The sequence below is a fragment of the Macrobrachium nipponense genome, chromosome 8 (genome assembly GCF_015104395.2).
Source record: "Macrobrachium nipponense isolate FS-2020 chromosome 8, ASM1510439v2, whole genome shotgun sequence".
NCBI classification, from domain to species: Eukaryota; Metazoa; Arthropoda; class Malacostraca; order Decapoda; family Palaemonidae; genus Macrobrachium; species Macrobrachium nipponense.
This window is the reverse complement of record NC_087203.1, coordinates 7,600,107-7,617,739: the sequence shown is the minus strand read 5'-3', so window position 1 is coordinate 7,617,739 and position 17,633 is coordinate 7,600,107. Positions and strand designations below refer to the sequence as shown.

At 44.9% G+C, this 17,633-nt stretch overlaps 1 protein-coding gene across 4 annotated transcripts in view; it reads left to right on the top strand.

Moving 5' to 3' along the window:
- The first annotated feature begins 11,101 nt into the window (after positions 1-11,101).
- LOC135222607 (tyrosyl-DNA phosphodiesterase 2-like) overlaps positions 11,102-17,633 on the top strand; it is a 167,068-nt gene continuing 160,536 nt past the window's right edge. For 2 of the 4 annotated variants that reach the window (XR_010316297.1, XM_064260701.1), the window contains exon 1: positions 11,103-11,363. Coding sequence is in view for 2 of the 4 variants with exons in the window: in XM_064260701.1 (XP_064116771.1) it covers positions 11,280-11,363 (84 nt within the window). In the remaining 2 variants the exon portion in view is untranslated. Of the gene's footprint in view, positions 11,364-17,633 lie in introns of all 4 variants that reach the window. The other 2 variants (XR_010316298.1, XM_064260700.1) reach the window with 2 other exon arrangements.

Below are 17,633 nucleotides of genomic sequence, written 5' to 3'. Positions count from 1 at the left end.
TAATTCATTCACATTTTCCGTTTTCCAGTAATTATTTGTGTTGATACATCATCTCTTTGTGAATGTGCGGGTGCTAAAACGGCTCTTTATGATAGGACTTTGGTCTAATATTAAATCCAACTCCCATATCCGATAAAAATTTAAAAAATTCCATTTCATCCACACGAACCAACAGCAACTAAAGAACAATTCAGTTGGTGGCAAGACACGTTGGGCTACGAACCTCGATATGGCTGCAGTGCCCTAACTATTGGCTATTCTGCAAAAAAAAAACAAAAAAAAAAAGGAAAATGACCAAAGACGCCTATTAAAACGAGAATACTTATCTTACATTTCTTTTTTTAGAGGAATTGAGAGTGGCACCATATGACTGGTTTCAATTATTCAAAAATGCTCAGACACATACATGTAGCTGTTGTCACTTGTGACCTTCCCATTCCAAAAAAAATCTACTTTGTGTGAAGTAATAACTCGACACCAAAGGATAGTGATAATATTATTATATATATATATATATATATATATATATATATATATATATATATGTGTGTGTGTGTGTGTGTGTGTGTGTGTGTGTGTGTGTGTGTGTGTGTGTGTGTGTGTGTGTGTGTGTGTGTGTGTGAAACTATAGAAAATAGACCAGACCTAGTAAGTCTCATACATAGTTTTCATATAGATGTGATGGAATTAATTAAGTGAAATAATTCCATACTTAAATATGGAATTTTAAAAAATAACTCGAGTAGTAATTCTTATCCTGGAACATCACAATTTTTCTTGAATTTTATGTCTTTTACATTTTATTAGGCTCACAAATTTCAGATAATTACCATATTTCTAATATTAATATTGCCTATGATAGATTTTCAAGATAGATCATTTCAAGGTGTTCCATCTCTCCCCTCCAATCGTAGGTTATGTCTGTCAGGGGGAAACCGCCCACTAAAATGTCTGACATTACCATCACAGCATCTAGGATATGAAGTGCGATTGTTGTACAAATTCGCTTGGTATCTCCAATGTTGGATGCAGATCCTGCTCTCCCCCTCCCCCTCCCCACTCATTGTGAGGTGTCTGTCAGTGGGAAACCACCCACTAAAATGTCTGCATTTTCGCAGCATTCTAGGATATGAAGTGCTACTGTAGTACAAATTTTACTTGGTATCTCCAATGTTGGATGCAGATCCTGTCTCCCCCTCCCCACTCGTTGTGGGGCGTCTGTCAGGGGGAAACCACCCACTAAAATGTCTGTCATTACCACCACAGTACTCTAGGATCTGCAGTGCTATTGCAGTGTAAATTTTACTGGTATCTTCTAAGATCCATAATTAACACACACACGCCCCCCCCCCCCCCCACCCTTTTCAGTGCGTCTGTCAGGAGGAAACCCACCCTCCAAAATGTTTGTCACCGGTCATTCTATAATCAGTAGCGTCTGCAGATATATATTATATATTAGCTTCGTTGGTATCTCATATATTGGATCTAGACCCATAATCTAAACAAGCAATTAATTGTGTCTTGTTAAGTAACCCATCCATATATATCCCGGCACAGACGGCCAGTTTCACAGTTTTTACAAGTCTACTCCTAAATACCAGTAGGGGTTTCAGTCGGTATCTTGTTCGTTGATCTCAATGGTCCGGGGCTGCCGCTCTAGAGGTCACAGTGCTCATAAACGTAATTATAAGCCATAAAAGTAATATAGTATATTATTCTTAAAGCTACAATGATGCATGGCTAGCCTGGTGTTCTTGGAGGAACTGGAATATAAATACTAGACCATAGGCTTGAGCCTATGTGGCCATCCAGCACGTTGAAGGGAAATTGAGTTTTAAAGGTAGAAAGTTTAACTGGAGGGAAACTGCTTGGAAAGGGTGGCAAGTAAGAAGGTAGAGAGAGAATATGAATGCAGTTACAATAAAAAGGAATGAAAGGGGTTGCAGTTAGGGACCGAAGGGGGGTGGGATGCTACGAGAACCTTAGGTAATGCCTACAGTGCATGGCTTGAGGTGAACTTACGGTGCTACCCAACCCTAAAAACTGAATACGTACAAGTAGATATCGTATGTGTCCTTTTTCTCACAGTTAAAAAGTTTCACATTCAGTGTAGCAGTTTTTTGGTTTGTCTTCGTAAACCTCAGCGATTGTCCATCTGCTGTAAAACAGTTACCAATGGGACCCCCATTCGTCCTTATGGTACCAAGACCCAAACCATCACATTCCTCGGTCGGACCTTACACCTGGCCCTACGTCATTGCCTCACATAATAATCCCTCTCCCTGGGGGCGGACTTCCTGGCTCACCATAGGCTCCTAGTCGATATAGACCCCACAACGCCTCCTCGACACAGAAACTTTGCCTCTCTCACCCACTCACATAGGCCCCAGGGCACACACCATCTGCTTCGTCTCCCCCCACAAGTACGCCTCGCTCCTACAAGAGTTCCCGGATGTTTTCTAACCCGAGCTCTGCCAAGTGGCAGGGGCCATGCCTAAGCAATGTATGTACTATCACATCAACACCAACGGCCCCCTGATGCACGCAAAGTTCCACCAACTCCTGCCAAAGCTCCTCCAGGAAGCAAAGAACGCATTCGCAGAGATGGAACAGATGGGTATCTAGAAGAAGGCCGCAAACCCTTGGGCGTCCCCCCTCCACATGGTGAAGAAGGCAGATGGTACATGGAGGCCCTGCGGCGACTACACTGTCTCAAACCTTGTCACCCCACCCCAACATCTATCCCCTGCCGAACATGCAGGACATCACCAGGGGCCCCTCCACGGAGCGAAGATTTTTTTCCAAAAAAAATTGACTTACTAAAATCTTACTTCCAGGTTCCCGTCCATCCTGATGACGTCCCAAAGACGGCAATCATTAGGCCCTTCGGGTCCCTTTGCTTTTGCCTTCTCCACCTTCAGCCAGCGGAAACACTGGAGCCACCTTCCAGTTGCTAATGGACAGCATCCTCAGTGACTTATCCTTCTGCGTTTGCAATATGGACAATATTCTTATATTTTTCAGATCGCCGGAGAAGCACCTGAACCCACGTCCAGGCCGTCCTCAAGCCACCTGCAGGAGAATGGGCTCATTGTCCAGTTCGACAAATGCACATTTGGCGTGGGAATAGGTGGATTTCCTAGGCCACGATCACCCCAGCACGAGTGCGTCCCATGGCATTGAAGGTAGCTGCAGTGGAGAAGTTCCCGACATTGACGACGGTCTGGACCCTCCAAGAGTTCATTGGTATGTGAACTATTACAGAAGGTTCATTCATGACATTCGCCAGCACCATGGGCCCTTTGACCGAGGTCCTGAAGGCAAGCCATAGAAACTGACATGGGGGGGAAGCCCAGCAGCGCGCTTTCGACCACACCAAGTCGTCCCTCAGCAGAGCTATAAACCCTGGCTTACCAGCACCCCGACGTGCCCCTGATGCTCACGACCAATACCAGCAAACATCACATGCGCGCTGTCCTGGAACAGCTGGTCAACGGGGTCCCATACGCTGCTAGCTTTCTTCAGCAGGAAATTGAAACCCGCCGAGACTGCTACAGCACCCTTCGACCGCGAGCTCCTTGCTGTCTACCAACCCAACTCCCGGCACCTCGGCGTGGACTACAAGGACCTAGCACAAGAGCAAGCGCCAAACCAACCCCAAAGTGCCAGGCCTACTGCACCGCCAGGGCCAGGGAGAGCCATCACTGGGCCCTGGTACTGTGAGTGTCATTGGGCCCCTACCATTTGGCGAGCGAAGTGAGCCCATCCAGCTGGGGGGATCAGGATTTTAGAATTTGACCAATTTTAAGAGCCAATTTAAAGCCATAAATGTTCACTGGTAGGGATGTAAATTCTGTTCATCTTGCCGTATTGGAGCTTTATGTATGACTTGCAGTTAACAACTTATTTTGTTATTACATTACTTATAATTTGAGATAAACAAAACTTACTCATGAAAAACTCATTAAAGTGGCATTGTGCAGTAAGTCACTGTTGGCCTGTTGCATGTTGTGTATAATTATCATGCATAATAAAGTTTTGATGAATTTGAAATTCAAATTTCCCTATATTAAATAAATCATAAATGTGACTGTTTCATACAAGTACTATACATGTATAATTATTAAAGAAATACTCCTTTCCTTGCTTTTGTAGCAGCAAAAACACTCAATTAAATCATCAAAATCAATCTTTCGTGCCCAAATCACTTTCAATGCTTAAAAGACTTAGTGATGATAATCTCTCTTGTCCCATTGTGCTTCTTAAGTGATTCTTAATCAACTTTAATTTGCTAAAGGATCTTTCTGCAGAGGCAACTGTGACTGGCAACGTCAAGAAAATTCTCAAGGCTATGCATATATTTGGAAACAAATCTTGTAGTTTTAATTTTTGTGATCTTATTAAGAAGCAGAAGTGGAGAGAGAGAGTTGTCATCTAAATTGGCTTTATGTATATTCTTAGGTACAGAATTTCCTCAGATAGCTTGTCACTAGAGATGTCTTTGCTATACTCCAGTGCTAAAAGTTTTTAGAATCATTTACTATCACTTCATCAGTCATATCAAGATATGACCACAGAAACCCAAAATAGTTTGTTAATCTGGAAGATGGCCTGGTAACGCTTGTTTAGTCTCTCACATACTGTGTCAATAACCTTAAAAAACACTTCTTTCTTAAACCTATGTTCGTCTGTCTGTATAAGTGAATCTTCACCTGATACCTTATCATCATCAGAGTCGGAGTCATCAAAAAGGATTTTCTTTTCCTTTCCGAGTGACTCGAAATACTGGGTCAATGTTCATGGCAACTGCAACAACTTTTGCTTCATCATAAATTAAATGCCACTTCTTTTGAGAGACTGCAATTCAGTTTCCAAGTCCTCTATGTTTTTTACTCAATATCTACAGTAGAAGACTGAGCTTGAATCACCTGATTTCTCTGATCTATTGAATTCAATAACTTGAACCAAAAAGCAGCCATCAAAATACATTCAAAAGAAGACACATACTTAATAGCGGCTGCCACATCTACTTTAGTTTTAGCTGTTAAACTCTTCAGTTGGGATACTTTCTTTAAGTGAAGCGAGAATACCAGGTAAATGGTGTGCAAAGGGCCTGACACTAGCTACTCTATCTGTCACCGAGTTCCAGATAAACTGTGAAGAGATGCCGCAATGTGACTCTTAAGTATCTCCCAGCGTTTGGGACTGCTCAAGCAATATTATATACTGTCTGTACCATCCAAAAAAATGTTACTACCTCTTTGCAACAAGCAGCAGCATCAGACCCACACAAGTTTGAGGAAATGACAGCCACAAGGTGAGAACAAGCAGAGAGGATTCTTTCTTTTAAGATGGCTCTGGACTCCATTGTACTCACCTGACATATTACTACCATTGTCGTATCCCTGACCTCTGCAATCTTCAAAAGGAATATGAGAATCACTAAGAAATTTTAATATCATCTCTGAAATGTCTGCCCCTGTCTTCTTACTGTCATCAATAAATGAAAGAAATCTCTCTTGTATCAGGTATTTACCCACATTCATCACAAGTTAGGTATCTCAGGATGAATGTACTTTGTTCAGTATGTGACATATCCGGGGTAGCATCAACCATTATTGAATAATATTTGGCCTGATCATTGCTCATTAAGAATACAGTCTTTAACCTTTCGGCACATAATTGAATGAATTCATTTTGTGATGAATAGGAAAGATAATGACCTGAAGACGGCTTCCCATCCTTCTGAGCTTCTCTCACTTTAGATACATGATCTTGAAGAATGGGATCATAACGAGAAAGCAGCTCAATTATACCAAGAAAATTTCCATTATTTGTATCACCTATCATGCTTAGGGACTCTCCTTGAAATGAAAGGGCCTCGCTCTCCTAAAGTCAGTACAACATCCAAGATTCGTTTTAGAATTAGCTTCCATTTACTTTTCTCAGACTGAATTGATCTCTGTAACTGATCATCAATTCAGATTCCTCTTCAAAACGTGCTTCTAACTGACGCCAGGTCTAGATAACACTGTTTGTGGTAGTTTGTATGCTCATGTTCTGGAATGCGGTTATAAAAAATTTTTTTCCATGACGATTGTTTTCCAATGCCACATGAAGCCCAAATTTGAAGGTGTTTTGGTGGTTGTGTACATCCTGCAATAAACAGTCGACAAGGAAAACAAAAAAGTGCTCTTTTACGCTGACTATACACTAGCCAATCTCGTTTTCCAGTTTCACCATTTGGTCTCTGAACTTTCAAAACTGTATAAGGGAAAACTGTTACCCTATTCATCTGAAGCAATTTGACTTGGTATTGGCTGAGGGCCCTGTCTAACAAAATCTCAATCTGCACTCGAGATGGCCTATCAGGGATCAAACCTATATCTCTTTGTTGTTCAGTGTCTTGGGTTCTGCATTTATTACATCGGATTCGGCTTCCTGTTGGGCATCCTGGACTAATGACTGTGAAGTTGAGGGTCTGACTCTGAGGATGAGGGCAAGATATTCTGTTCTTCTACATTAGTGTCTATTTTCTTAACACCCACTTCAAATAATGTTCTTGCACACTTTGAAACAGCCTCTTCCCTAGCCTGTTTTCTTTCCGCTTCTGTGCACCTGATTTGTGAGAATACATTATGCAGTTCTGAAAGAAGAGGAAAAAAAACTTTTAACCCTAAAGGCTAAAGCACAATGGTGATAATGACATTATGGACACTTACACCATTACATGGTACATACTCAACAGTTTTGGTCAATTTGTTTAAAAAATGTACATGTTGTTATTGAAACAATTTCATTTAATTTAACAGGGATGGACTTGGACTCAAAAATCGACTTTGGAATATTTTCTTTGAAGCAGCCTATTTGGTGAGCAAAGCAAGCGGCAAGCCTATAAAGCTATAGACCTGTAGGTATAACCGCCTATTTGTAGGCATTATCCAGCTAAAGGGTAAGAACCATGCGATGTAAGCCTCCCCTCCCCTCCCCCAAGGAAAATTATGAAAAACAACCAGGTGTGACTGTCTGCATATATTTTAAAGGAAAATATGGATAAACTATCATAAACAAACTGTTGTAAATAAACAATGACATAACACTATACGGTCCATACCATTTCCCCCAGGCTGGCGGGAACCACTGCTGTAAGTTTCTGTAACTTACTGAAATATTTGCCAAGGAATGAGAAAAGACGATGTACATCCTGCCAGGCAATCAGAATGATGGTGACTGAACGAGACGAGAGTTGACATCGCTTATATTCCAACACAGCTGAGCTGCATTCATTTACGTAATTACGTGGTGTCACTCCAGGCTTAAGATTATTTAGAAAAGTTTTTTTCAACAACTATTATTTTTTACTGATAAACTGTAGAAACTTCTATTATATATATACATATGTTTATGGTGTGTTTTGCATATTAGTATTCTCTCTATCTCTCTCTCTCTCTCTCTCCATTTTTTGCTCTCCCATTTTTTTTCCCTCCTGGTCGGGTGACTGGCCCCCTTTGAGGCCGGCCCTGGTGTAAAGAAACCAGCTTCACCCCCCTCTCACGGGCCTGTCAGCACCGCCATCACCGCCCTCCGATGGGAAGACGTTCTCTTCGATCCTTCCAAGACAACACTCCTCTGCGACACCAGCACCGGCCGCTCACACCCCCTGATCCCAGCCTCCTGGCAAAAGCTGGTATTCGATGTATACACGGCCTCTCGCACCCATTGCCCCGCACAACAACTAGACTCATGATGAAGAAGTTTGTTGTACGGCATCAAGAGGGACTCCTAGGAATGGGCCAGGAACTGCATTGCATGCCAAAGCAGCAAGAGAGGAAGGCACACCGAATCGGGAGTAGGCACCTTTCCTCAACCCAGGCAGAGATTCAGGCACATACATGTGGACGCCATCTGCCCCCTCCCACATCCGAGATGCCAGATACCTACTGACGGTGATCGAGTGGTCCACCAGGTGGCCTCTGACAGGGGGGCGGGGTGGCCAGAGGCTACCCCGATTTCAGAAGTCACCACAGTGCCTGTGCCGAAGCCCTCCTATCCAGTTGGATCAGCGACCACTTCGGAGTGCCAGATGTTATCACAACCGACCGCGGAACCGCCTCACCTCAGAACTCTGACCGCCCTGGCACGCCTGATGGGAACGAAACACCACACCACCATGGCCTACAACCCCGCTGCCAATAGCATGGTGGAGAGAACCCACCAATCCCTCAAGGCCTCCCTGATTGTATGCTGCATGGGCCTTGACTGAAAGGCACAATTACCATGGGTCCTCCTCAGCCTCCACACCAGCCCAAGAGCCAACGACGACCCCTCACCGGCGGAGAAGGTCTATGAGGAGACTTTGACAGTGCCAGGAGAATTTTTCCCAGCCGACAAGGAACGACATTGATGTCCCCTAGTCAAGAACTCCCCACAGCCGATGAGAAATTCATCCCCTGCTGGGAGACCTCCTCTGACAGAAGGAAGCAGTTTGACAGAGAACCTTGGACTCCTGCGAATGCGTCTTCATAAAGATCTGTGGCAGGATCATAAGCTTAAAAAACAAGCGGGCAAAATTCCCCCCACATAAACTTAATCAATCCAGCTGCCAAACTCACCCTCAGTCACACTTTCCTCTTTACACTACGGAATACAAGCAGGACAATTGACTTACCTACACAAAGAACAAAAAAAAAATCACAAACACATGTACTCACCCAACTCCAGATACTCCGGGCTATGCTGTGCTGTCCGCTGGTCGAGGTCACTGAGACCACCAACAACAAGAGAACAACCAAGAACCACCAACTCCACAACCAAACAACATCAACAACCAACAAGGACCACAAACAGACAACCCAACAACACAACACCCATGGACCACAACAAAAAAAATCAACAAACACAGCAAAAACAAACAGGGGAACACCACCAAAAAAAAAAAAAACTCAAACACAACAAACAAGAACAACCAAAAAAACACCTAACAACAACAAAAGGACCACAAAAAAAACAGCACAAACAATCACAAACACAAAAAACAAATTACTAAAAAAAAAAAAAAAAGGGGGCAACACACGCAACACCCCTAACAACACCAAGGAATCACAACAGCTCACCAACAACCCTCAACAACTCACAACCAAGAAACCACAACAGCCTCCAACAACAACAACAACCTTCAACCACAACAACTCACATATAACCCATCAGGAACTAACAAGCACAACAAATCCAAAACACAGGCACAAACACCTCCAAAGCAAACAATATCAACTTACAACACGAACAGAACAAATCAATAAAACACAAAACTTAAACTGACTTCAATACCCTCAACAGACTGCTGCCGACACTCCTGATCTTTACAGGCTCTGCCTAAAGGCTGACTCAAAACTCTGATCTTGACAACTAACTCCAGCTGCACCAGCAGACAACCCAGTACTCACACCAACAGCCAATTTAATCGTTAACCATCCATCCACCAATTACGCTCTCTCTCTCTCTCTATCTCTCTCTCTCTCTCTCTCTCTCTCTCTCTCTCTCTCTCTCTCTCTCAAGGATGTTATCAAATGGAACTCCCATAACTCCTCCATAGAACGACGCCACTCACCTGCCCCTAACGAGAACCTACAAAGGACCGCATGAGTTTATCCGTTGAGCGGAGAAGTGGTTCCTTATCTTGATCAACGGCTGCGAGGGACTGGGTCTCAATAGACCGGCTGAAGCCTACTTTCATTCCCGATGAAGACGTCCCTGCAGAAAGCTCCCGCAGGACCCCGCCTCAGAACGAAACTCCTCCGGAGCCTGCCAGCGCCCCAAGACGTCACCGAGAGGTCGTCCAAGGACAGCAGTCACCCCCCAGGTCCACCACCAGGGGCGGCATCCAGCTGTCTGACTCGCCAGAAGACGAGGAGCCGAGGACATCCCCCGGCAGATGTCATAACGCACCTGCAACTCCTCCAGCCCCCAGCAAGATACCGCTGATCATCAACCAATTACCTAATCATTGTCCTGGTGGTGAGAGGGGGGGAAGTATTTTGTAAGGACGAAATTTTAACCAAAGTGGTTTGTCCTTTTGTATATATCCTTTTACCATATATCAAAATGTAGAGCAATTCACGGCCTTTCCGCCAATATATATATATATATATATATATTATATATATATATATATATATATATATATATATATATATATCACGGAAAAATGCATTCTCCACGCTCAGTTATATGTATATTTATATCGAGCACTCAATCGCAATCGTCTCCCGTCCGCACAGCCTCCTTATATACAGCCGGCTATGTATAATAAATTAACGGGCTGCTAAAAGAGCAAGAGCCGTGCTGGCACAAGTCTCCAGCTTAATCTCAAACAAAAACATACAATAAGCCATACGGGCTGCTCTAGGAGCAAGAGCCCGTGCTGGCATGAGGCCAGCTTAATCTCAAACAACAATACAATAAAGTCAGTAAGAGTTTCCACTTGTCTCAGTACAGTCCTCACGGCGCTGATCCGCACAGATAATTTTTTTAAGCATTTAGCCTAGTACTGAGAATTTTGTCCCTTCTTTTTTCTTGTTTTTTCCAAAATTTTAACTTTGATGTGCTATTATTTTCTCTCATTGCTGGGGTATGCTGGCACTAATGACTTTTTTCTTGTAAATTTCTCTCTTTTGCATTTTTTAGGAGTCGAGCACTTTTTTGTAATCTGTTCCACTTTTCTCTTTAACTCTTCTTGTCACCTCAGAATTTTGTTTGTTTAGGACGTGGCTACATAACCATACCACTTTTTTTCATTTTCCATTCTTTGTTCAGGTTAATTCTTTTGCAAAAAATTCTTTAATGGTTTCTGTAGGCTTATCCTTCTTTAGATTCTCCAAGAGCTGGTTACCGAAAAGGGTAGGCTAATGGTCTCTGAATAAAAACAAATGCGCAAATTAGTCCAGTCCTATGGATCAAATAACTATAAATCTCTTCTAAGTTAAAGAAACGTCAAATAACAAGCGAGATCGGTGTTAGATATAAAAAAAAAAGATAATAAACCAAAAGTGAAACTAGAAATTCGTTTAAAGTTATGAAGAAGAGGGTATTTGCAGTATGCCCGTAACTGTGATGTTGCACCCATCGCTTTAGGAGCGAAGATCGAGAAATTATGAAAACATCTGCGTGTTGATACAGGTCGTTCGGTGGATTTCCTTACTCTATACCAGCTGCTTTCTTAGTCCGTTTAGACGTTTTAAAGTCAGAAATTTATTTATGGTTCACAATTTTTTCGACCAGTCATGAGTAATCCAGATGTCATTACCCTGGAGGGAAGTTCACAGAACGAGAATGAGGACAATCTTCCTGATGCCAAGACGTGTCAGGTAAGCAAATATAGTAGGCTAGGTATCATTTTGGTACCCAGGTATTGCGGCGGCGACTACTAGGTACTAGGTACTTAATGTTAGTAGGCAACGTTTTCCCAAAGTGACCTTGAAGTTTTCATCGGCCTTTGAGACTTGACGTTCTAGTGGGGTGACATTACCTAAATTCATGGCGATGGCCAGTAGGTAACCTATGCCCATTAGGTACCTAGTACCCGTAGGAAGGTAGTACCTAGCTAGTGCCGTCAGTAGCTGTTACTTGACTCAAGGTTCTTTGCAGATTCCCTTCGTCCCCTATCTGCAACCCCTGTCATTTCTTTTACTGAACCCTCCATGAATATTCTCTTCCATCTTACTTTCCCACCCTCTTCCTAACGATTGTTTCTTCACCAGGCTAGGTAGGTCGTGCAACTGCCGAGTTTTCCTCCTGTTACTACACCTTTCAAGCCTTCTTACCGTCAGTTTCCGTTTCAGCACTGAGTGACCTCACAGGCCCCAATGCTTGGTCTTTGACCTGAACTCCAGTTGCTATTCCTGTTGTATTGCTAGGCCCATTAATGTGCTTCGGAGGCTACCAAAGATTTAAATCAATAAAACATGGGCGAGTGTGGAACAGCAGCAACATCTGCAAATGAAAACAAACCTAAATCTTTGGTCTAACCCAAGAGGTGATACCTAGGGGGTTGCCACTTAGGATGACGGCAATATTATGCATGCATTATAGCAACTGCAGTTATGGAACCAATATTTTCGTACTCATTTTTTTAAGTCACGTAATGTTTATGCATGGTTGTATTTGCCTTGTGTCATAGATTACTACCTAATAATACAAAATTAAATACAAGATACTTTTGACAACTGATCTTTAAAGAATATTTTTGGAAAGAAAAGGTTTTTTCTAAAACTGCCATTTTTGTTTTGTAAATATTTTATGCAGTAGTATATTCAGAGATAGGTTTTTTTCTATTTTTTTCATGACAATATTACAGTATCATCAGTTATATTCAAGAAACTCCAAAAAATTACAAAATATATATACCTATACAGCAGTTATTAGTAGTTGATTAAATTGGTGTATATGTGTGTGTATGATAACTGCTAAAACTGGCAAGCAACATGCCAGAGGGTATCATCAAATCCGGTAGTCATTTTGAATTATATTTATTACTGCTACTACACATTGTTTCTCTCTCTCTCTCTCTCTGACGCGACGTTTCGCCCAGATCTCTGCCAGGGCATTATCACAGCGATGGTTGCTGGAGGACTGAATCTTGGTTGCGAGTCCTTTCTCTTTTATTATATATCATGGTCATGCAGGCGCTCACAGATGCTCCTGCAGGACCCGGGGTATATTCGACTTTTCATTGGCTGGCGGCCAGGCATCGGAAACTCTCGAGGCGCGTTGACCTCAGGTGTGTGGCATTGAGCCAGGTTTTCATTGGCTACAACTGTGGTGACATCACACCCAGTATTACTGCCATCCTCCTCAATGTTGGTCCCGTCCTGGGTGGGTGTGGTTATACTCTGGAGAGTGCCTGGTCCTTCCTTACACAGGTGGGCAGCAGGAAGGGTTCCAGTGTCATATTTAGGGGGTGGTTTCTGTTCTAGAATGAATAACGCCTCAAGGAGGCATAGGCGTCGCTGATTTTACGATGTTTATTTTGGCCCTCTCGCGCGACCGTTTTGGCTGTTGTGGCAGTGAGGACAGATGTTTTGGCATTGCACTGTTCTGGGCATGACAGGAGATCCTCTTGGACAGTCATAACGTTGTCATTCTGATATAGACTCCAGGACATCCTTGGATAAGGCATATGTACCTGTAGACAATGTTATTCTGCTTCAGGGGTGGGGATCCTGTAGGTGGGGCAAGGTTATCCTCACAACCAGGTCTCTTGTCCTTCGGTTCTTGTAATAGATTAGAAGAGAGAACCTCTTCCCTTCTTCCACGGGGTTGACGTTCTCTTCCACAATCTTCTTAATACATCTCTCTTCTTTGTATCTGTGGTGCATGAAGGACTTGTAGAAAATGCATACATCCTCAGATGGGGGATCCTCTTCATCCTCTTTGTCCTTCATGTACCATTTATTTAAAACTGTCCTTATCATCCTGTTGATCAGCCTGTTGGAGTAACCATTGTTGACCATCATTTGTGATGCTCGATCCAGTTCTGTGTGGGTGCCCTGCCACGCTGAACAGTGCGTTAAGGCCCTCCTCATGAAGGCCCTGATGGTGGTGGTCTTGAACCTCACAGGACACTCACTCTTTCTGTTTAGGCAAAGTCCCAAGTTGATAGATTTGGTTTGTAGACAGTACATGGTCCCCCCCATATTCGCAGGGGATGCGTTACCAGACCCCCTGTGAATAGCTGGAACCCCTACAAAATGCTTTAAAACCTATTTGTTTCCCGATACGTTATACAAACCATTTGGTCCTTTAACAATAGGAAGGTAAAATAGGGCTAGGGCGGGAGCTGAACGGTCGTAAGCTTCGAACAGGGAGTTTCGGTAGTTAACTGCTTGCCTGACAGTGCGCGCGCAGCGCAACTGGGAGTTCAGGAGTTTTTTTTTGTGTTTTTCCCTTACTTGTGTGTGTGTAAAAGTGAACTGTAAGTACGCATATTCATTTTTCGTATACACTTTATTTATTTATGATTATGGATCAAGGATCGATGTAATCTCCGCGCCTCCTATTACCCGACGACTGTGCCAGGGTTGAGGTTCGTAAATGTGGAAAATTGAGAGTTTTCCTGAGATCGATCCCCAAGTCCTTTGTGCTCGGTGCCGAGGGCGGGAGCGCGCTCGCGCCGAGCCGTGTATTTTTGGGTGAAAGTGTGAAAGTGAAAATTGTAAGTGCAGTACTCTTTTTCATTTTTCATTTATATTTTTGCCCTGTGCGCTCGGTGCCAAGGGCGCGAATGCTCTCGGCCCAAGCCCTTTTTGTGTGAAAGTGAATCGTAAATGCAGGATTATTTTTCATTTTCATATACTACTATTATTTTTGATTGCATCAATATTCATTGGATCAAGATTCCCCTCATACTGGGAATTGATCCTTGCGCTCGGTGCCGAGGGCGTGAATGCTTCGGCCCGAGCCTTTTATTTTCGTGTGAAGTGAAAGTGAAATGGTAATGCAGTAATCTTTTTTCATTTCATGTATTACATATTTTCGTTATGGATCAAGGTTTCCGTTCATACCGGGATTTGATCCTTATGCACTTGCGCTCGGTGCCGAGGGCGTGAAGGCTCTCGCGGTCCGAGCCGTGTTTTGGTCAGTGGTGCAGTGGGTGTTGTGCGTTGTGCGGGGGCGGAAGAGCGAAGGCCATGCCAAGAAAAAGTTGTCGGAAAGCTCTCCCGCGACTCCCTTGGTAATCCGATTCTTTCGTCTTCTTTCCTGCCCCCCCCCCCCCCCCCCCGCTCAGCCCCCACGTATGGCACCTTCCCTCTTCAGGGGGGGGATGGGTTTCGGGGCCCTTCTTCTTCGCCCGACCCGTTGAGCGTAGAGGAGGGCGCTCGTTACCCAACGTCCATTTGTTTCGGGTCTTCCGTTCGTTCGGAGGGTGGGCCCCCCCACCCCACATGAGAGGGAACTCCTACTTACCCGACTTTTGCTTCCACAGGTGCTTCTGCCGTGAGGGATGACCTTGGTTTGGTGTGGGCATCTTTGGGACTGCAGGGCGTGCCAAGTGTCCAGGGGCTGCTTCACTTTTTGGCGGGGTCTGATGCGGTCCCTTGGAGCGGTGACCACGACGACAACCAACTTGTTGACTTCAGGGTACACCGCCCCTCCTCACCTGGTTACTTGCCGCACGTGGTGTCTGTCTCACCTACAGTCGCTGTGCAGGGGCCGATCGCCATACCGAGGGGGGGCGTGCCGCCCGGGTTTGCCATGCTGACGCACAGACTTCTGCTGCCCCAAGAGCTCGTCCTGGACCTGCCGCCGGTACCTAGGATGTCGTTGGCTGACGCTAAGCCTCCCCGGGTTTTTCTGCTGTTCCCGCTGTTCCCCCGCTCCTGCCCACGTTCGTTCCAGTCCACGTTGTTGCTGCCCCAGACGCAGGTCCTTTGCCCCGGCTCCATCCTGGATGGAGGATCTGACGACTGTCCTGCGAAAGCTTGACGAAGAAGAATGAAGAGGAAGGGGGGGTGTCGTCGTCGTCTTCATCGTCTTCTTCGTCGTCTGCTGTCGCCTCTTCCCCTTTCGACTTCTAAGGCTGCCGAGCCGAAGAAGAAGAAGGCCTGCCTCCTCCCCCCCTAAGAAGGCTCTTTCGGGAACTTCTAAGGGCCCGTCGGGGGGTCCTTCTGCTGGTCCTCCTGCTCCTTCGGGAACAGGGCCCGTCTCTCCTTCCGCAAGGAAGAAGACGACGGGGACCAGAGGGGTACCGGCTAACACGGGTACTTCCTCGCCTGGTGTTAGCAGCGCTGCCGCTAAGCCAGGTTCCGGCTCGGCCTCTCTTCCCGAGAGGTTCCGAGTGTACGGTGGCGATCGAGCTGCAGGTCCAGACCTGCAGCTCGATCGCCACCGTTGGTTGGCGATCGCCTGCAGTCCTCCCAGTCTACTAGGATGCTAGTAGGAAGGGTAGGAGCATCAGGGTAAGGGGGGCTGGCAAGGACAGATGACGCTTCCCAGACTCTTGGAGGGACCATCACCGCTGTTCACATGACGGTCCGTCTGGACCCGGCATTCAAGGTGATGGCTGCTTGTACTCGCTTCTCCAACTGCTAGTTCTGGCTGGGGAAGGCGAGCGAGTATTCCAATTTTCCTCCCCCATTCCCTCTCTCTTACGGCTACGAGGGAAAGGGGAGGGATCCTGCAGAGTGTTCTCTGTAGGATTTCCACGTTGGGGACTGCGTTCCTGGATGGGGGGGACCCACGGGTCCTACCGGATGTAAGTCCCCGTCGTTGAGAAGAATGCCATCCCCATCCTCGATTTCCTACGGGAATCAGGAGGACCACCAACCGATGATCGGCTGACGAATTCGGTGGGGGTTTTGCCGAGCGCTTAGAATTCTTCGGAATTTCTAGCAATCTCAAAGTGTCGTCTTTTTTATTTTTTACGATCTGCAGGACACATGGGCAAAACCACTGTCCAGAGTGGGCTAGACGAAAATACCGGAGGAATAATTGTTACTACGATTATCAAGAAATTCGCTGAATACTCGAATTCCTGGAATTTCTAGCGCTCGGAAGAAGCACTGCTGCTGAAAGAAGAATATCTCACAGTAGGCGGCCAACCCTAGGATAGAGAAGAACGGACGGGAACATCCAGTTTGGCTTGAACTGTCGTCTTTGGTATTCTGTTATCACCATTGAAGCGTTCCTTCGGGTAAGACTTCTCCTTCACTCTCTTGATTAGAGAATGAAGGGTGTCGGCCTCACTATCCTTATTCTCATTCCTCGAATGGAAAAGAATTTAGGATGAAGGTCTTTGTACAGAAACCTACAAATATACTACGTATATTACCCTCGCGACATGATTCTGTTAAGCAGTTGAATTGTCCGGGGGTGTATAGCGCATACCGTAGTTAACTCTACGGATTGTGACCGAGACGACTAATCCTAATTGAATTGCAACTCGGGGCTGCCTGCAACCTCCCAGGAGTTACCAGTTTCGATTTTAGATACTTATGGTATTGTCACGACAACATCAACTTAGCTTTTGTATTTACCGAAAACCGTTTGTTTTCGTTTTAAATATAATTGCTCGAGCGTATTTTATATGCTCTATGGTTCTAGGCGAACGCATTCCTTCGTGGAATGGTTTAACCTGGCAAAAACCTCAGGATGACGAGCCAGCGAGAGCACTGTGTATTGAACTGCCTGATAGCAGCTCAGTACCTGCTGGCTCTCCGAGATGCACGGTCGGTTATGTCTCTCTCTCTCCCCTGCATTGATTGACTACCGAACCGTATCTCTGCCCAACAATCACGGACTTAGGTCTCTGATTAACGGGGATTCTCGCATACATGAATGACCATCTACTGCTGTGACGTCTCGATTTCATCGCCTTCGACATTGCGAGAATTTCAACAGAAATATCTCTTTGGACCTCTTTCATGTCTGTTTACCGACGGTAACAGAAGTCTGTACTAGTCTCCCGCTGCATCCGGCACTGCGATAATGCGGAATGATTTCTGCAGACATCTGAGGTTTTGTCTTCAAAATATCTCGTATTCGTAAGTGTGCAATTGTTCATTGTTCACCCCGAAAGTTAACAGATGTATCGCAAGACATCGCCTACTCCCCGACCTGCCAGCTCTACTTCCAATGTT